Genomic DNA, 14,300 nt, shown 5'->3' with positions numbered 1-14,300 from the left:
CAAAAGGCCGATATATATCCACCATTCGGATACAAGATACAAACGGAGGCCGCCCCCCCACCCAATGCTGAAAAGAGTACTTTATGTGATTAGAAAAGCTAAGGGAAGGGATAATAGGGATCAATCCAATCCTACTGCAAAGATGATAATGAATCCACTACTGAACAAAACAAGAGGTATCGTGGAAAGGGGGGGGGGGGAGTGAAAGTTACATAATTTAAAAAAAGTATGCAGAGACCAACCACCAGTCAGTAAGTCTTTGACTGAGGGACTAATTATATTCTTTCTTATCAAGACAATGTGATCCATTGCCAAGGAAGTATGTTGTACTACTTCTACTTACCACCACCCTTTGTGGATTTCTTGCCTATGTTTTCCATCCAGTGAAACCCAAGCTGTGTGCCTTGCATCTGGTGACACTGTGACCTATGAAGATGGAGAATGTTATGCTTTAAAATTTAAATCTCACTGAAAAGTTCAGATATAAACTAAATCCTTACATAGTGTGTCACATGATTAGTATCGCAATAATTTATAGCAAAAACGACGATACAAAACCCAATTTGCAACTTCTTTTATGCCCATCCCCCAAATAACATATCTTCACTCCCCCATCCCCCTCACCCCCCAAAAATATTGTAGGTCCATGTTTATAACTGAACATTTTGTATGTGGCTCGGATAATTACACGTGCCTTGAGCACTGCGACATAGCAGATGAAAAATACACACATAAAACTTTCTGATCTATTAGTTCTCATTTATTGTAATATTTTAAAATATTTTTGACAGTTGGTACACCCTCGAGTGTTGCGGATGGCAGATCAATTATAACATTTTCACCGTGGCTCGCAAGATTCATTTTCACCCATCCCGGCGCTTTTAACTGACTACACTTGAAGATTACCGCAATAACAACATTAGTTATTCGTCACGGCTCTCTATGCCACTGGTTGCTAGGTAAATAGCTGTTTCTGGGTAGACGACTTACCTTGAGTTCAACACCAGCTGGTACTACAATAGGTCTGAAAGACAGGGTATGCGGGCAGATAGGAGTGATGAGGATGGCTGGGACGTTGGGGTGGATCATGGAGGCACCCGCTGCAGCAGCGTAGGCCGTACTTCCGGTCGGTGTGGATATGATCAGGCCTACGAGAGGATTAAGTGACAGAATATCGAGTTATTACTTCTTAACGATACTCTTTATGATACAGTATGTTGACGTTGTAAAACAGCATTTATTGCACAAACTTAAAAAAGTTTTTTAATAAATTAAAAATGTCACAAAAATGGACTTGTTATTCATCATATCAAATCTGTCAGTGTGCTTCCATGATATCACGCATGTTTGCTTTACGTTCACTTTCTGGAACAAACCGTTGCCAAGTTGAGATGCTTTTTTTATCATCAATCAGAAATCAATTTTTTGCACGTAGCCTAATCGTTTAAACACATACTATGCAATGACGGTCTTGCACAAACACGCTTTGTTGCTACCAAGCACACTTTACTTGTGCTTCTGTTGATATTCTGTTTCAGTTAAATTTAAAATTTATCTCTCTCTCTCTCTCTGGTGTACTAAAAATACTTTTTCTACTTTCTTGTTGTCTCAAATCTCTGTATTTATTTCAGTCAACTATCTTAATAATTGAAATTGTTTTTTGCAAAGATGGATACTTGGTTATTATAAGTGACTGACTATAAATGGATTTGCTGAAAAAAGCACAAGCATAGCAACCACTGTTTCCATGGTTGCATGTTGGAAGTTGCTGAAAATTTCATAGCAACCAAATGTTAATCTATGATATGCTGGTAGAGCCAACAAGCGGATTTGATATAAATTGTAGCAAGTTTCTAAGGTGATCAGAAATAAAATCAAAAGAAAAAAACACGTCTTACTGTAGGTATCGGAATAAAACAACAAAAATTGTGAATGAACTTTGTACATATATGTACAGAGATTCCAAATTGATAGAAACTCTGGCCGTTCTTGGTGACAGTTTTGAAATGTTTGCAGTATATTTGTGTTGTTTTCAAACTCATTGCAGAGAGGGTTTTAAAGTCTATGCACATCATATCCAAGAAGACCTTCGAAGACAACATCTACTTTCAAAGTTAGGTATAAATTTAAGGGATATATCTGATGGAAAGAATATTTCCAAGAACTTCTTTTGAATATATCCTTCACAAAGAGATATATTCAAGCCAAGGTGTGGATCATTATGAGCTGCTGAATGGTAAACAATGAATATGCATGTCATTACTTACTTACCACCACCACCTGTCACCGTGGCAATGTACCTGTTATATAGGAAGAGGTCTAAGACTGGGCAGGTGTCTGTGTCAATGAAAAAGTTAAGACACACCTATTTTATTTACATGTCATGAATATACACATCATTACTTACCATCACCTTGCACTGTAGTGATATGCCTGTCATCTAGATAGAGGTCTAAGTTAGAGAGGTAAGGGGAGGAGCCTCTGTCAATCACAACTTCATTAAGACACTCCCACTTGAATTTAAGATTAGGAGGATCGGGTATTTTGACCGGTCTGATCGCCATGACGTTCTCCCTGTCAAGATCCGATGGAATGTTGTCATCTTCAAAGAGTAGACATTTTAACCTGCTACGTAGAGTCACCGGTGTGTTACCTAAGGAAAGGGAATTCAAGTTATTAATATGATAATATGAAGGAAAATTGCAACTAATTGTCAGTCTAAACCACAGACAAAGACAAAACTAAGTCACCTGTGATATGGACCACAGACAAAGAAAAAAGTAAGTCAACTTTGATATCTCAACTAGCCCAAACAGGTATTATTCAGTTTGTTTAGGTACATGTACAGATACTGTACATCACTGTATAAAATGAAGGCAAAATTAGCAGATTTTCAGAGTAATAAAAATAAATTAATAGTGACCAAAAGTCAAGTATTTAAAGCAGGAATCAGAGTTGGACTTTCAACCTTCAGTAGATGTTATCAGCCAGGCAAACAGGTTCCAATCTTCTTTAGAGAACTCAAACTTCACAACAATTCCTACTGAAAGTCAACACTGTCAGCTGTCAATATTTTTGTGGCCCGACATAAAGTTGATGATGAAGTGTAGTGGCAAAAACTTAATGAAATATTTATGAAATATATCAGTTAATATTTTGCCTGCATTTCTGTCACTGGAGTACAGAATATATGTTCTTGTTGCTTACTGCTGCATCAATATGAACATATCTTGGCATTATGATTCTTGAAGCTCAAATCAAACCCTTATTCTCTGCTGTAAACACGAAATAAGAAATTGGAGAGATTCTGAAAATCTTAAGCAAGTCAAATTCTGTGTACAAGATTCACAGACTATCATTAAATCGTACCATTAGTATACTGTACAATTATAAAGTGCAATGCTTTCTTCAAAATATCAGAGGGCACATGGGTCGTCATGGAAACCGAACAGCTGCCAACAACATAGAGTGCTTTTCTTGTGGATTCTCCTAATTGCTGAGCTTTATTAATGGTTTATTTGAAAGTTATTTAAATATTGCTCATGACTTGCTTACAAAATTCTGGAGAAATGTTCACTATTAATTAAATAAAAAAATTAGTGGAGGGAGGGGTGGAAGAGGGAGGAAAAGTAAAAGATGGCTTCAACTTCAGATGCTGATAAATGTAAGGATTGTTTAAATGCTGGAATTCTCTTTTCAGATCTCCAAGCGTGGATGACAATTTAACAGCAGATAACAATGAGAGGGATGGGAAGGGGAGGGGAGTGGAACGGAAGGGTGAGTAAATACAACATCTTCTGAACACACACTTGGAATAATGACCTGATTACAGCAACATACAACTGCTTAACTCAATGGTTCTACTGTAAAAATCATTCTTCCTCCCTAACTCTCCTACCTCATCACTCCCCCACCCCCCCACCTCCAACCCCACAAATCATAAAAAAAAATCCTGTTTTTCAATTGTAAGTTGCAGGGTATTCCAAGTACATAATAAAGTCACAGACATTCTTTAATTTAAAAAAGAAAGAATTGTAACTATTCTACTATTGTACCTTTTCAAGAAACTGGAGTCCCAATGAATGTTTATTTTAAAGTCAACTATATATTTAAAATGTGGAAAATGTATAACATCAGTTCTTGATATCACAGGCTGTAAAAAAATTTGCCAAATACCGCAGTCGGTCCTTATTTGTATCACATTTAACAACATCCAACCGCTCAGCCTGATAAGTTTTGCTCCTGCGGAAACCTTCAGGTTCCTCGTCTTTAATCATTGATCTTTGAGATGAATCGGCAGCTGCTAATGTTTATTTATTCTGAAAACCCTCAGAAAACAATTGGATTTAAAAGAGAGTAACGAGGGGAGAGAGAGAGAGAGAGAGAGGCTGCATATTTAATAACTTCAAAGGTTACTCACCCTCCAATAGTACGTTGATTGCCTCGCGAAACTCTGAGAATTCGTAAGGGGTTAGAAAGCCGAAGGATCCGAGATGGAAAGCTATTACAGGTGGTACAGTACCCTGGAGAAAGAGGCAGACAAAATCAGGTGAAAAACAGAACAAGATTTGTCGAAGCCGAAAAAGAAATATTACCGATAGTGTAGTATGTGCAATCATTTCTGTGTGTGTGAAAGCCTTAAACTAATGAGAATATTTCAGGTTGCCAACTTTTCCTGACAGTTAAAGAAAAATGTTTTTTACACTTTTTTTTTACAGCAGCTGATTTGCATTTTCCTAATAAAACTATTCAACCATATATTTATATATATGTATATGTATATATATGTATATATATATATATATAAATATATATTATTGAAATCGTAAATTCAATGTATACATATATATAAATATATATATATTTATATCATTGAAATTGTAGTGAGTTGGAAAATCCAGTGAAAAAAACTTCCAGCCTCCACTGGGATTCAAACCCAGGCCTCCCGCTTTATATGTAGACAGCCTAACCACTAGGCCATGCACGCTGATTGTATGTCCAGAGGTTCAAAATCGTATGGATGCTGATTGTATGTCCAGAGGTTCGAAACTGGTAAGGAATGTCGTAATTCCACTGTAGGCGTTTGTCACCTGTATCAAACAATACTACTGTAGTTCTGTTTTGGTGACATATTTGCCTTATACCCTAGAGATCAAACATGATGCTAACCAACTCAAAATCAATTGTGATTCCTAAAGCCGGATCTTGAAAGAGATACTTTGAAAAGACTTTTGTTAAATGAAATGGAGGTAAACGACAAAGGCAAATGAATATATATATAATGTATAAACACTTCCTCTTCCTAGAAAAGCTACCATTCAAAGAAGCAACTATGTGTTTCACATACATATACATTTATATAAAGTTAAAATCTGATCTGGTTGATCTACAAGTTGCTACGTTCAAATCAAATAAAATCACATCATGATGCCATCAGTAGTAAACCAGGGAATAATTTAGTATTCGAAGGTTGTGTATTGCTCAGTTTTCCAGGCTCTCTGAATTTTGTCTGTTTTAAAATACGATGTTAAAGAAAAATAAAATGCTTTACATCTTTGGACTTGATCGCAATGTCATGAGATTCTGGATGTAAAGTTATTTATAGAGTAAAAGCCTTCATACATGAACTTGACTGCCTCGATGTATCTGTTGGTTGAAGCTGTCGGCTATGACACTGCTGGTGGACAGATGTCTCAGGTTTAATCAGTGTGATGATTAGTACAGGAGCGAGATACCAAGAAATATGAAAACAATTTTTTGTGTAGACGTTTCGTGATGTCGTGTGATACTGTGCTCCAATTAAATATTGCAACATCAGCTAAGCCCCTCCGCCATTAGTTATTTTTCCGACGAGTGTTGCATTCTTTGAACGGGTGGAAAAGAGGGGTGTAAGAGCCGCACCCCAAATACTTAAAATGTCTTACCTCCTGGAACAATGAGGATGCATACAGAAGGGTTCCATCTCCGCCCAAACACACGATAAAATCTATCTTGTCTCCGAGTTGGTCTCCTGTTAAAGTGGGAAGAGATAGATAGTGAATTGGTTTCTGCAACAACAGTTTGAGTGTCAGTCTAGTTTAATATTATATTCTAGAGAGTCCCAAGTGCTGTGCACAAAATAATGCCATTCTCAGAGAATTAAAATCTCTCAGGCATAGAATACCAAAATATAACACATGATTATTATTCAGACTCTACAATAAATTATTTGAGTATTTCAATGATCACCGCCCCCCCCCCACCACCATGTTCCAACCTGCCCTTGGTCCAGTACATCTCATTGTCCCAGCTATATTTAAGGGAAAAATATAACTCTTTAAGTGCTCAATTGATAAATTCACTTATTGCCTCTCTGCCAATGAATAATTACCTTTTTACTGAACATGGTTCCCACACTTTCCCCCCCCCCCCAAAAAAAAAATTGTTTTCCAGACCAAACCATGTAGTACAGAATATTGTGAAGCCTACACAATTAAGAGACAATGTTAGGCTACCAACAGTAAGGCCTAACAATTGTGCATCATCACAAATTTAATTGGAACTGATTTGAGAGTTAGCAATCTAATGCTGCCACAGCCTGCCAGCTCCAGACTAATAATGTTCGTTTTGCACCCCCCCTCCCAAAAAGAGAAGACCCAGAAAGGAGGTTTTTCATTTCCCCCAAATTTGGCCACTTTTCCAAACCATGGGTGGAACCACCTCTACAGTGCATTTCTTTATCCTTGACAAGCAAAAAAAAAGAAGAAATCCACTCCATTGACTATTTTTTCACGATTCACATGGCCGCATACGAAGCTCGGTTATACATATTAAGCACACTAAAATCAGTATGAAATTTTTAATCACTGCAGTCACTCCCTCCCTGCCTGACTAAGCTTTCAAATAAGACCCTTTAGGGCATCCATATTAAATCAATAACCACTTTATTTATAAGATCTCTACATTTAAGCTTTCCCCTTTGAAGATTTTTCCACTCCTTTTCCTCATGTTTTGATTGATTTCCATCAAAATTATGATGAGCTGATAACATCTACTGTCAGGAAAAGGTCACAAAACTGAACGGGAAGCGCAATCATCTTCACATTCTGCGCTTTCTACTCAAATTAAGGAAAAGGATATGAACCTTATTGGCATTAGCTTCTCTTTCTGAGCAAATTTTCTCACCTTCCGGTGCCTAGCGATTTTTCGTTCGTAGTGCTCGATGACAGCAATGAGCGACCGAACTGAGGTGTTGGCTGTTCTGACAATGTTACTTCTCCCAAAGTGTTCCCACTTTTTACAAATTTACAATTTGTTTTGTTTACAGTATTTTTCTTAGTTTTTACATTTCATGTGTTTAGTTGCTATGAATTTACATTTATTCAAATGGAAAGGTCACAAAACTGAATGGGAAGCACAATCATCTTCACATTCTGCAGACCTGCGCTTTCTACTCAAATTAAGGAAAGGATATGAACTTATCCCTAATTGGCATTAGCTTCTCTTTCCGAGCAAATTTTCTCACCTACCGGTCGGTGCCTAGAGATTTTTCCTAACTCGTAGTGCTCGATGACAGCAATGAGCGACTGAACTGAGGTGTTGGCTGTACTGACAATGTTACTACTCCCAAAATTTTCCCAGTTTTTACAAATTTACAATTTTTTTTGTTTACAGTATTTTTCTTAGTATTAACATTTTTATTTGTTTCGTTGCTATGAAATTACAATTATTCAAATGTAGTGAAACTGTTGACACATTATTGATTGGATTACCCTTTTGTTGCGAACTTTTTTCGCCAATTCTGACTGACGGGTTTGAATCTTTTGTTTTTAATCATGATCAAATGATGCCATGCGACCAGGATGTCAGGAATAATTTATCTGGTAGTAGCATATATAGCAAAACGCTATGCAAAGTATTTCACAAATGCTCCTTAAAAGTACTGTATCACGCTTTTATGAAAAAAACGATCATTCAATATTTAAATATTAGAAACAGAATTCAACAAGCTCTAATCTGTCAGTACTTATTCTCTATGCATGCATAACAAAGGCCTGAACAGCTATTTGATTGTTAAACTGCTGTTAGAAAGTAATTTATATTGGGAGGGGGGGGGGTGTTAATGTAACACAATACTCTGAGTTTTGAAACTCTTACATTTATAATAATTACAACTATGTTGTTGCGATCTAGATTAAAACAAGAAACATTCTCAAGTTGTGACTTACACAAGGATCCTTTCAAACCAGCCGATTAAGTTCTCTGATGTTATATTTTGAAGAGTCGACTCAAAATGTAATATTGTTATTTTTTTTCCCCTGGCTGTCAACTTCCACGAAATCTAATTTGATGACTTCATTTTTCACCGAAAGTGTGGCAGGACTTTTTTTGTCTCCTGACGGTTGTAATTGAGTAACTCTTGCAGGACCAAGGCTTGAACATTTTCTCATGTTTGTCTCCATTCTAACCTAGATGAAATGAGGTTCTGGTCTCGGATATTAATGTCAAATATTTCTGGCTTTCTGATCTGGAGGGATGATTAATATTTATGAGCTACAGTATGTATACCCTATAGTCATAGTGTAGATTATGTCTGTGCTGTACAAGCCTATTAATGCACAAAGGACAACAAATATATGTCACAGTGTGTCATTTATCTTGAGTCATCAAACATGCAGTATTCAAGCTTAATTAATGTACTTTCCTAATCCCCTAATCCACCCATCTCAAATCCCAGTCACCCCATCCCAACCCCCCCGCCCACCCCCATACCCAACCTCTCCTACCCTCCAACCCCTATTACATACTCCAGTACTTTTCTAATTTAATTCCTGTTGTAAATTAAATGCAGTTTTTAGTAAACTCAATTTGATCATTGCAGTTTTTTTGTGACTAAACAGAAATCTACATAGGAGGGAAAATAGCCAATTTAAAAAAAAAAATTAAGTAAATTTTCTGAACTATATATTTTTCTGTATGATGTTTGTTTTGTAAATTCAGTATTTTAAATATACAGTAGATATTAAAACTAAATCTTACAAACTGAAGTCTTCCATGAGTTAAAAACCCCTTGACGCTATTTAACCATTAAGAAGCATAGCTAAAGAACACTCTACAATCTGGGACTTAAACTTGATAACCAATTGTCACACAGAGTAACTTTGACCCTGTTTACCTCAAACTGCAAGCATGTTGTTAAATTTGTGTCACGACTGATCAGACCTCGCGATTAGAACCCCACATGAGGCAAGGGTCTAGGGGGATCAGACCCCGTCCTCGGGGATCAGACCCCGCCCTCGGGGATCAGACCCCGCCCTCGGGGATCAGACCCCGCCCTCGGGGATCAGACCCCGCCCTCGGGGTCAGATTTGTAATGTAAACTTCTACTTCCTTTGTTGTCTGTAACGCTCATACAGTACAGTGATTGGACATCCAATTATAGTACCGCACATCAAATCTTTCCTTCACTTCCGGTATACAAGACGGCAACCTTACATTTATTCATCCACGTCCATGGTAGGAATGACTAAATGTGGCTATGCATATTCAGAAAGTAGATATGCATATTCAAATATTCATATATTCAGGTTCCTTTTGTGTCATACAAAACACCAGTGAAGCCCACCATATGATGTTGCAAACCCACCCATGCACCCTTACCGTCTCTGAAGGTTTTCATCTTTAATCGGTATTGATCATTCATCTGGTGATCATTCATCCACATCCATGGTAGGAATGACTAAATGTGGATATGCATCTTCAGAAAGTAGATATGCATATTCAAATATTCACATATTCAGGTTCCTTTTGTGTCGATACACTTACCGTCTCTAAAGGTTTTCATCTTTAATCGGTATTGATCATACATCTGGTGATTGTCTGGTGATCATTCATCCACATCCATGGTAGGAATGACTAAATGTGGATATGCATCTTCAGAAAGTAGATGTGCATATTCAAATATTCACATATTCAGGTTCCTTTTGTGTCATACACTTACCGTCTCTAAAGGTTTTCATCTTTAATCGGTATTGATCATTCATCTGGTGATCATTCATCCACATCCATGCTAGGAATGACTAAATGTGGATATGCATCTTCAGAAAGTAGATGTGCATATTCAAATATTCACATATTCAGGTTCCTTTTGTGTCATACACTTACCGTCTCTAAAGGTTTTCATCTTTAATCGGTATTGATCATTCATCTGGTGATCATTCATCCACATCCATGCTAGGAAGGACTAAATGTGGATATGCATCTTCAGAAAGTAGATGTGCATATTCAAATATTCACATATTCAGGTTCCTTTTGTGTCGATACACCTACCGTCTCTAAAGGTTTTCATCTTTAATCGGTATTGATCATACATCTGGTGATTGTCTGGTGATCATTCATCCACATCCATGCTAGGAATGACTAAATGTGGATATGCATCTTCAGAAAGTAGATGTGCATATTCAAATATTCACATATTCAGGTTCCTTTTGTGTCGATACACCTACCGTCTCTAAAGGTTTTCATCTTTAATCGGTATTGATCATTCATCTGGTGATCATTCATCCACATCCATGCTAGGAATGACTAAATGTGGATATGCATCTTCAGAAAGTAGATGTGCATATTCAAATATTCACATATTCAGGTTCCTTTTGTGTCATACACTTACCGTCTCTAAAGGTTTTCATCTTTAATCGGTATTGATCATTCATCTGGTGATCATTCATCCACATCCATGCTAGGAAGGACTAAATGTGGATATGCATCTTCAGAAAGTAGATGTGCATATTCAAATATTCACATATTCAGGTTCCTTTTGTGTCGATACACCTACCGTCTCTAAAGGTTTTCATCTTTAATCGGTATTGATCATACATCTGGTGATTGTCTGGTGATCATTCATCCACATCCATGCTAGGAATGACTAAATGTGGATATGCATCTTCAGAAAGTAGATGTGCATATTCAAATATTCACATATTCAGGTTCCTTTTGTGTCGATACACCTACCGTCTCTAAAGGTTTTCATCTTTAATCGGTATTGATCATTCATCTGGTGATTGTCTGGTGATCATTCATCCACATCCATGGTAGGAATGACTAAATGTGGATATGCATATTCAGATAGTAGATATGCATTTTCAAATATTCACATATTCAGGTTCCTTTTGTGTCATACACTTACCGTCTCTAAAGGTTTTCATCTTTAATCGGTATTGATCATTCATCTGGTGATTGTCTGGTGATCATTCATCCACATCCATGATAGGAATGACTAAATGTGGATATGCATATTCAGATAGTAGATATGCATTTTCAAATATTCACATATTCAGGTTCCTTTTGTGTCATACACTTACCGTCTCTAAAGGTTTTCATCTTTAATCGGTATTGATCAAATTCTTTATCCTCCATCAGCTCGGGCTCCTCCAAGACTTTGGATTCTACATAGATGATTAGTTTCTTTTCCTGAATATGAAAAAGAAGAAAAAAGGAAAATTATTACACTTGTACTTTCAAATTAAAAGTTAACTTAAAACCATTTCTTTATTTTTTTTGATTTATTGATTTGCCCATATTTTTCCACACTTACGTACATGATGGTGGCCATTAATTATCTTATTGTTCAAATTTAATTTCAAACAAAGAAGTATATTTAAACAAAATAATTGATCCAAAGTTTTGAAACTTTCAGATCGCTTTTTTACATGTGACTTTACAGCATGCTAATTTATGACATGAAAAGAGTCTACAGGTAACAAAATTTTCTAGATCCAATCAAATTCATTAAATAAATTGCTTAAATAATTAACTTTCATTCAGTGACTAAAACAATAAAGAACTACAGTACATGTGTCAGTTTGGTAAAGCGCAGTCCTAAACTTTTGGAATGTCAATTTGAGAATTCTTCTCTTTCTTAATCCAGAACTACCCACTTTTTTGATGATTAAATACAGTAAGAGTGGCGGCCATTAATATGTATTAAATTCAAGTTCAATTGTAAACAATAAAGTAGAAAAATAAGAATCCAAACATATGAAACATTCCACATTGCTTTCTTACATGTGACTTTAAATACTTATTACTATATTATGACCAAAAAACAAGCGCCTACTGTAGGTGACACACTGTTCCAGATTGAATCAAATTCATTATTAAATTAATAACTCATTATCTTTCATTCAGAGCCACAAAAATATAAAATAAAAAAAGATCGACGACTCAGTGTGACAGAGTGTGGTCTAAAACTTTGAAAAATGTCGGTTTGGTTTTATTTGCTGACAGAATACAAAAACGCTGTGTTTTTAGTTTTAGAGCATTGCTACATTTTGCCGCTATTTATAGTTAAAGTGTGTTGATAAATCTAAAAAGTTCTGTTATCATTCAGTGAACCTGTCTATCCTCACCAGACTGACAACTGAAACACATTTAGAATGAATGAATGAATGATAAATGTAGGTTTGTGATGCTAGTTACACTTGTACGGGGGCATGCTTTATACCACCTACTTGATTGAAAATTACTCCCCTCGGGATACATTCATTCCGAGAGAACCTCTTATTCTGCACTCCAATTGAAAGCTCTACCAAAGGTTTGGAGTTCCCTCGTGATTAAGACTTGAAATTAATTTGAATGCCCCGAACCGGTTTTCCTACGAGTTACAATCTTAGAAAACAATCAGATTTCTCGGTAGTGCAAGCTCTCGACGACGTCTGCAGACGACGAAATGGGGATTGGAGAATATCTTACCTCCCGTGATTACTACGGAGCGACACGGATTTAGCGAGATGTTGAACTTAACACTATATAGCTTCATCTCTGGTTGATGCCTACTGTACAAACTTCCTTGTATCTTCTTAAAGAAGTAATTGGTTCTGCACTGTACATGTAATTTGTCAATTACACAGATTTCACAAATTATAATTCCAAAATATCATTGAAAGTTGAAAAGCATATTTACCTGTTAACAAATTTAGCAGAACTTTGCAATTTCAATTAATCCCACTAAAAATGTACAAAATTAAAACTATATATACTTACAGAAATTTACCACCATCAAAGTTATACTATGTTATCTATAATTTTGGTTTCTCCTTCACATGAAATTTGGAAACCATCTTTCTGGCTACAAAAATGAGAAAATATTTTCCCATTTGAAATAACCAAAAGCACTTACTGTACAACAAATTGATAATTATAAAGAAGATACCCTTTATATTTGCCTGATCGACACAAGAGGATGTGGACTGAGAAACATTATCACAGAACACCTACAGCCATTTTGAGTCCAAGCTATAGATACTGCCATTTTGTGTCCAACCTGTATACTGCATACTAGTTCTAATTAACAATGACTGATTCTCTTCTGCCCTTTGCCAGCTTTACAAATACTTCCTGCAGTAAATATCTCACGTTTCATAGACACACACATCCCTTTTGTATACCATCAGTGTTTGTATCGCATAATTTACACAAGAAAGCAAAGACCACATTTTTCTTACAGGAAACAATGAAACTCTTTGTAATGTCCATATTGATTCATCTAACCAAGATAAACTTCTGTTATCAGACCGACGACCTCAGTTTCAAAATTGAAAACGGAGAAATGACTTCAACATCATAATGTTGTCCGTCTGTGTCACTGCAGCTCTCAAGACGGATCCAAACATCAGCTCGTGAGGAGCAAAACAAGTTAACCAACTAAAGCCGCATTCAATTAGGGTCTGTTCGAGCACATCGGACAAGTAAACCACAAAGTCTTCCTGACATTGCTACAGTATATAGCCCAGAGGAGAATCATGTTTCACTAGTCCTGAACTGTCATGTAAATGATGGAGGTACAAAGATTCCTTTACAAACAGAAAACGAATCGATAAAAGAGGCTCCGAATTTTGATGATCTCTTTCTTTCGATATACAATCAGATTTCTTGATTTTAAGGAAAAAACATTAATGATTTTCATATGATATGGCCAATATGTGTGTGAATCATGCACAATGTCTAGAACTAGGTCATAGATCTATAAAGGACAAAACATGTTATTATGCCGACAACACATAACGGCCAAGCTGGGTGCGGTTACGGTAATCTTGTCACAAAGAGTAGAAGGCTTTGCAAAATGAGTGCTACGATAGACCTGTTATTGAAGACAGCTAGCACCTCATAAATGCTGTCACCACTAAACACCTTGTCTCAAAAATTGATGCAAAACATGTTCCCTCCCCCCCCCCCACCTCAAAGTTCATCATTTATTCATTATCTTCAAGGTAACCAACCATACTGTACATGCTTACAGTAAGTAAAATGATGAGGTCGACTGC

At 36.4% G+C, this 14,300-nt stretch overlaps 1 protein-coding gene across 6 annotated transcripts in view; it reads right to left on the bottom strand.

Annotated features, from left to right (window-relative positions):
* LOC139976007 (NAD kinase-like) overlaps nt 1-14,300 on the bottom strand; it is a 52,770-nt gene that overhangs the window by 5,257 nt on the left and 33,213 nt on the right. For all 6 annotated transcript variants that reach the window (XM_071984378.1, XM_071984380.1, XM_071984381.1 and 3 more), the window contains exons 4-9: nt 11,340-11,448; nt 5,925-6,010; nt 4,421-4,523; nt 2,408-2,653; nt 991-1,148; nt 344-426 (exon numbers count right to left, since the gene is read on the bottom strand). In XM_071984378.1, the coding sequence (XP_071840479.1) occupies nt 344-426; nt 991-1,148; nt 2,408-2,653; nt 4,421-4,523; nt 5,925-6,010; nt 11,340-11,448 (785 nt within the window). The remainder of the gene's footprint in view (nt 1-343; nt 427-990; nt 1,149-2,407; nt 2,654-4,420; nt 4,524-5,924; nt 6,011-11,339; nt 11,449-14,300) is intronic.

The sequence above is a fragment of the Apostichopus japonicus genome, chromosome 11 (assembly GCF_037975245.1).
Source record: "Apostichopus japonicus isolate 1M-3 chromosome 11, ASM3797524v1, whole genome shotgun sequence".
Lineage (NCBI taxonomy): Eukaryota > Metazoa > Echinodermata > Holothuroidea > Aspidochirotida > Stichopodidae > Apostichopus > Apostichopus japonicus.
Note: the sequence above shows the minus strand (reverse complement) of the source record. Positions and strands in the feature narration are given on the sequence as shown.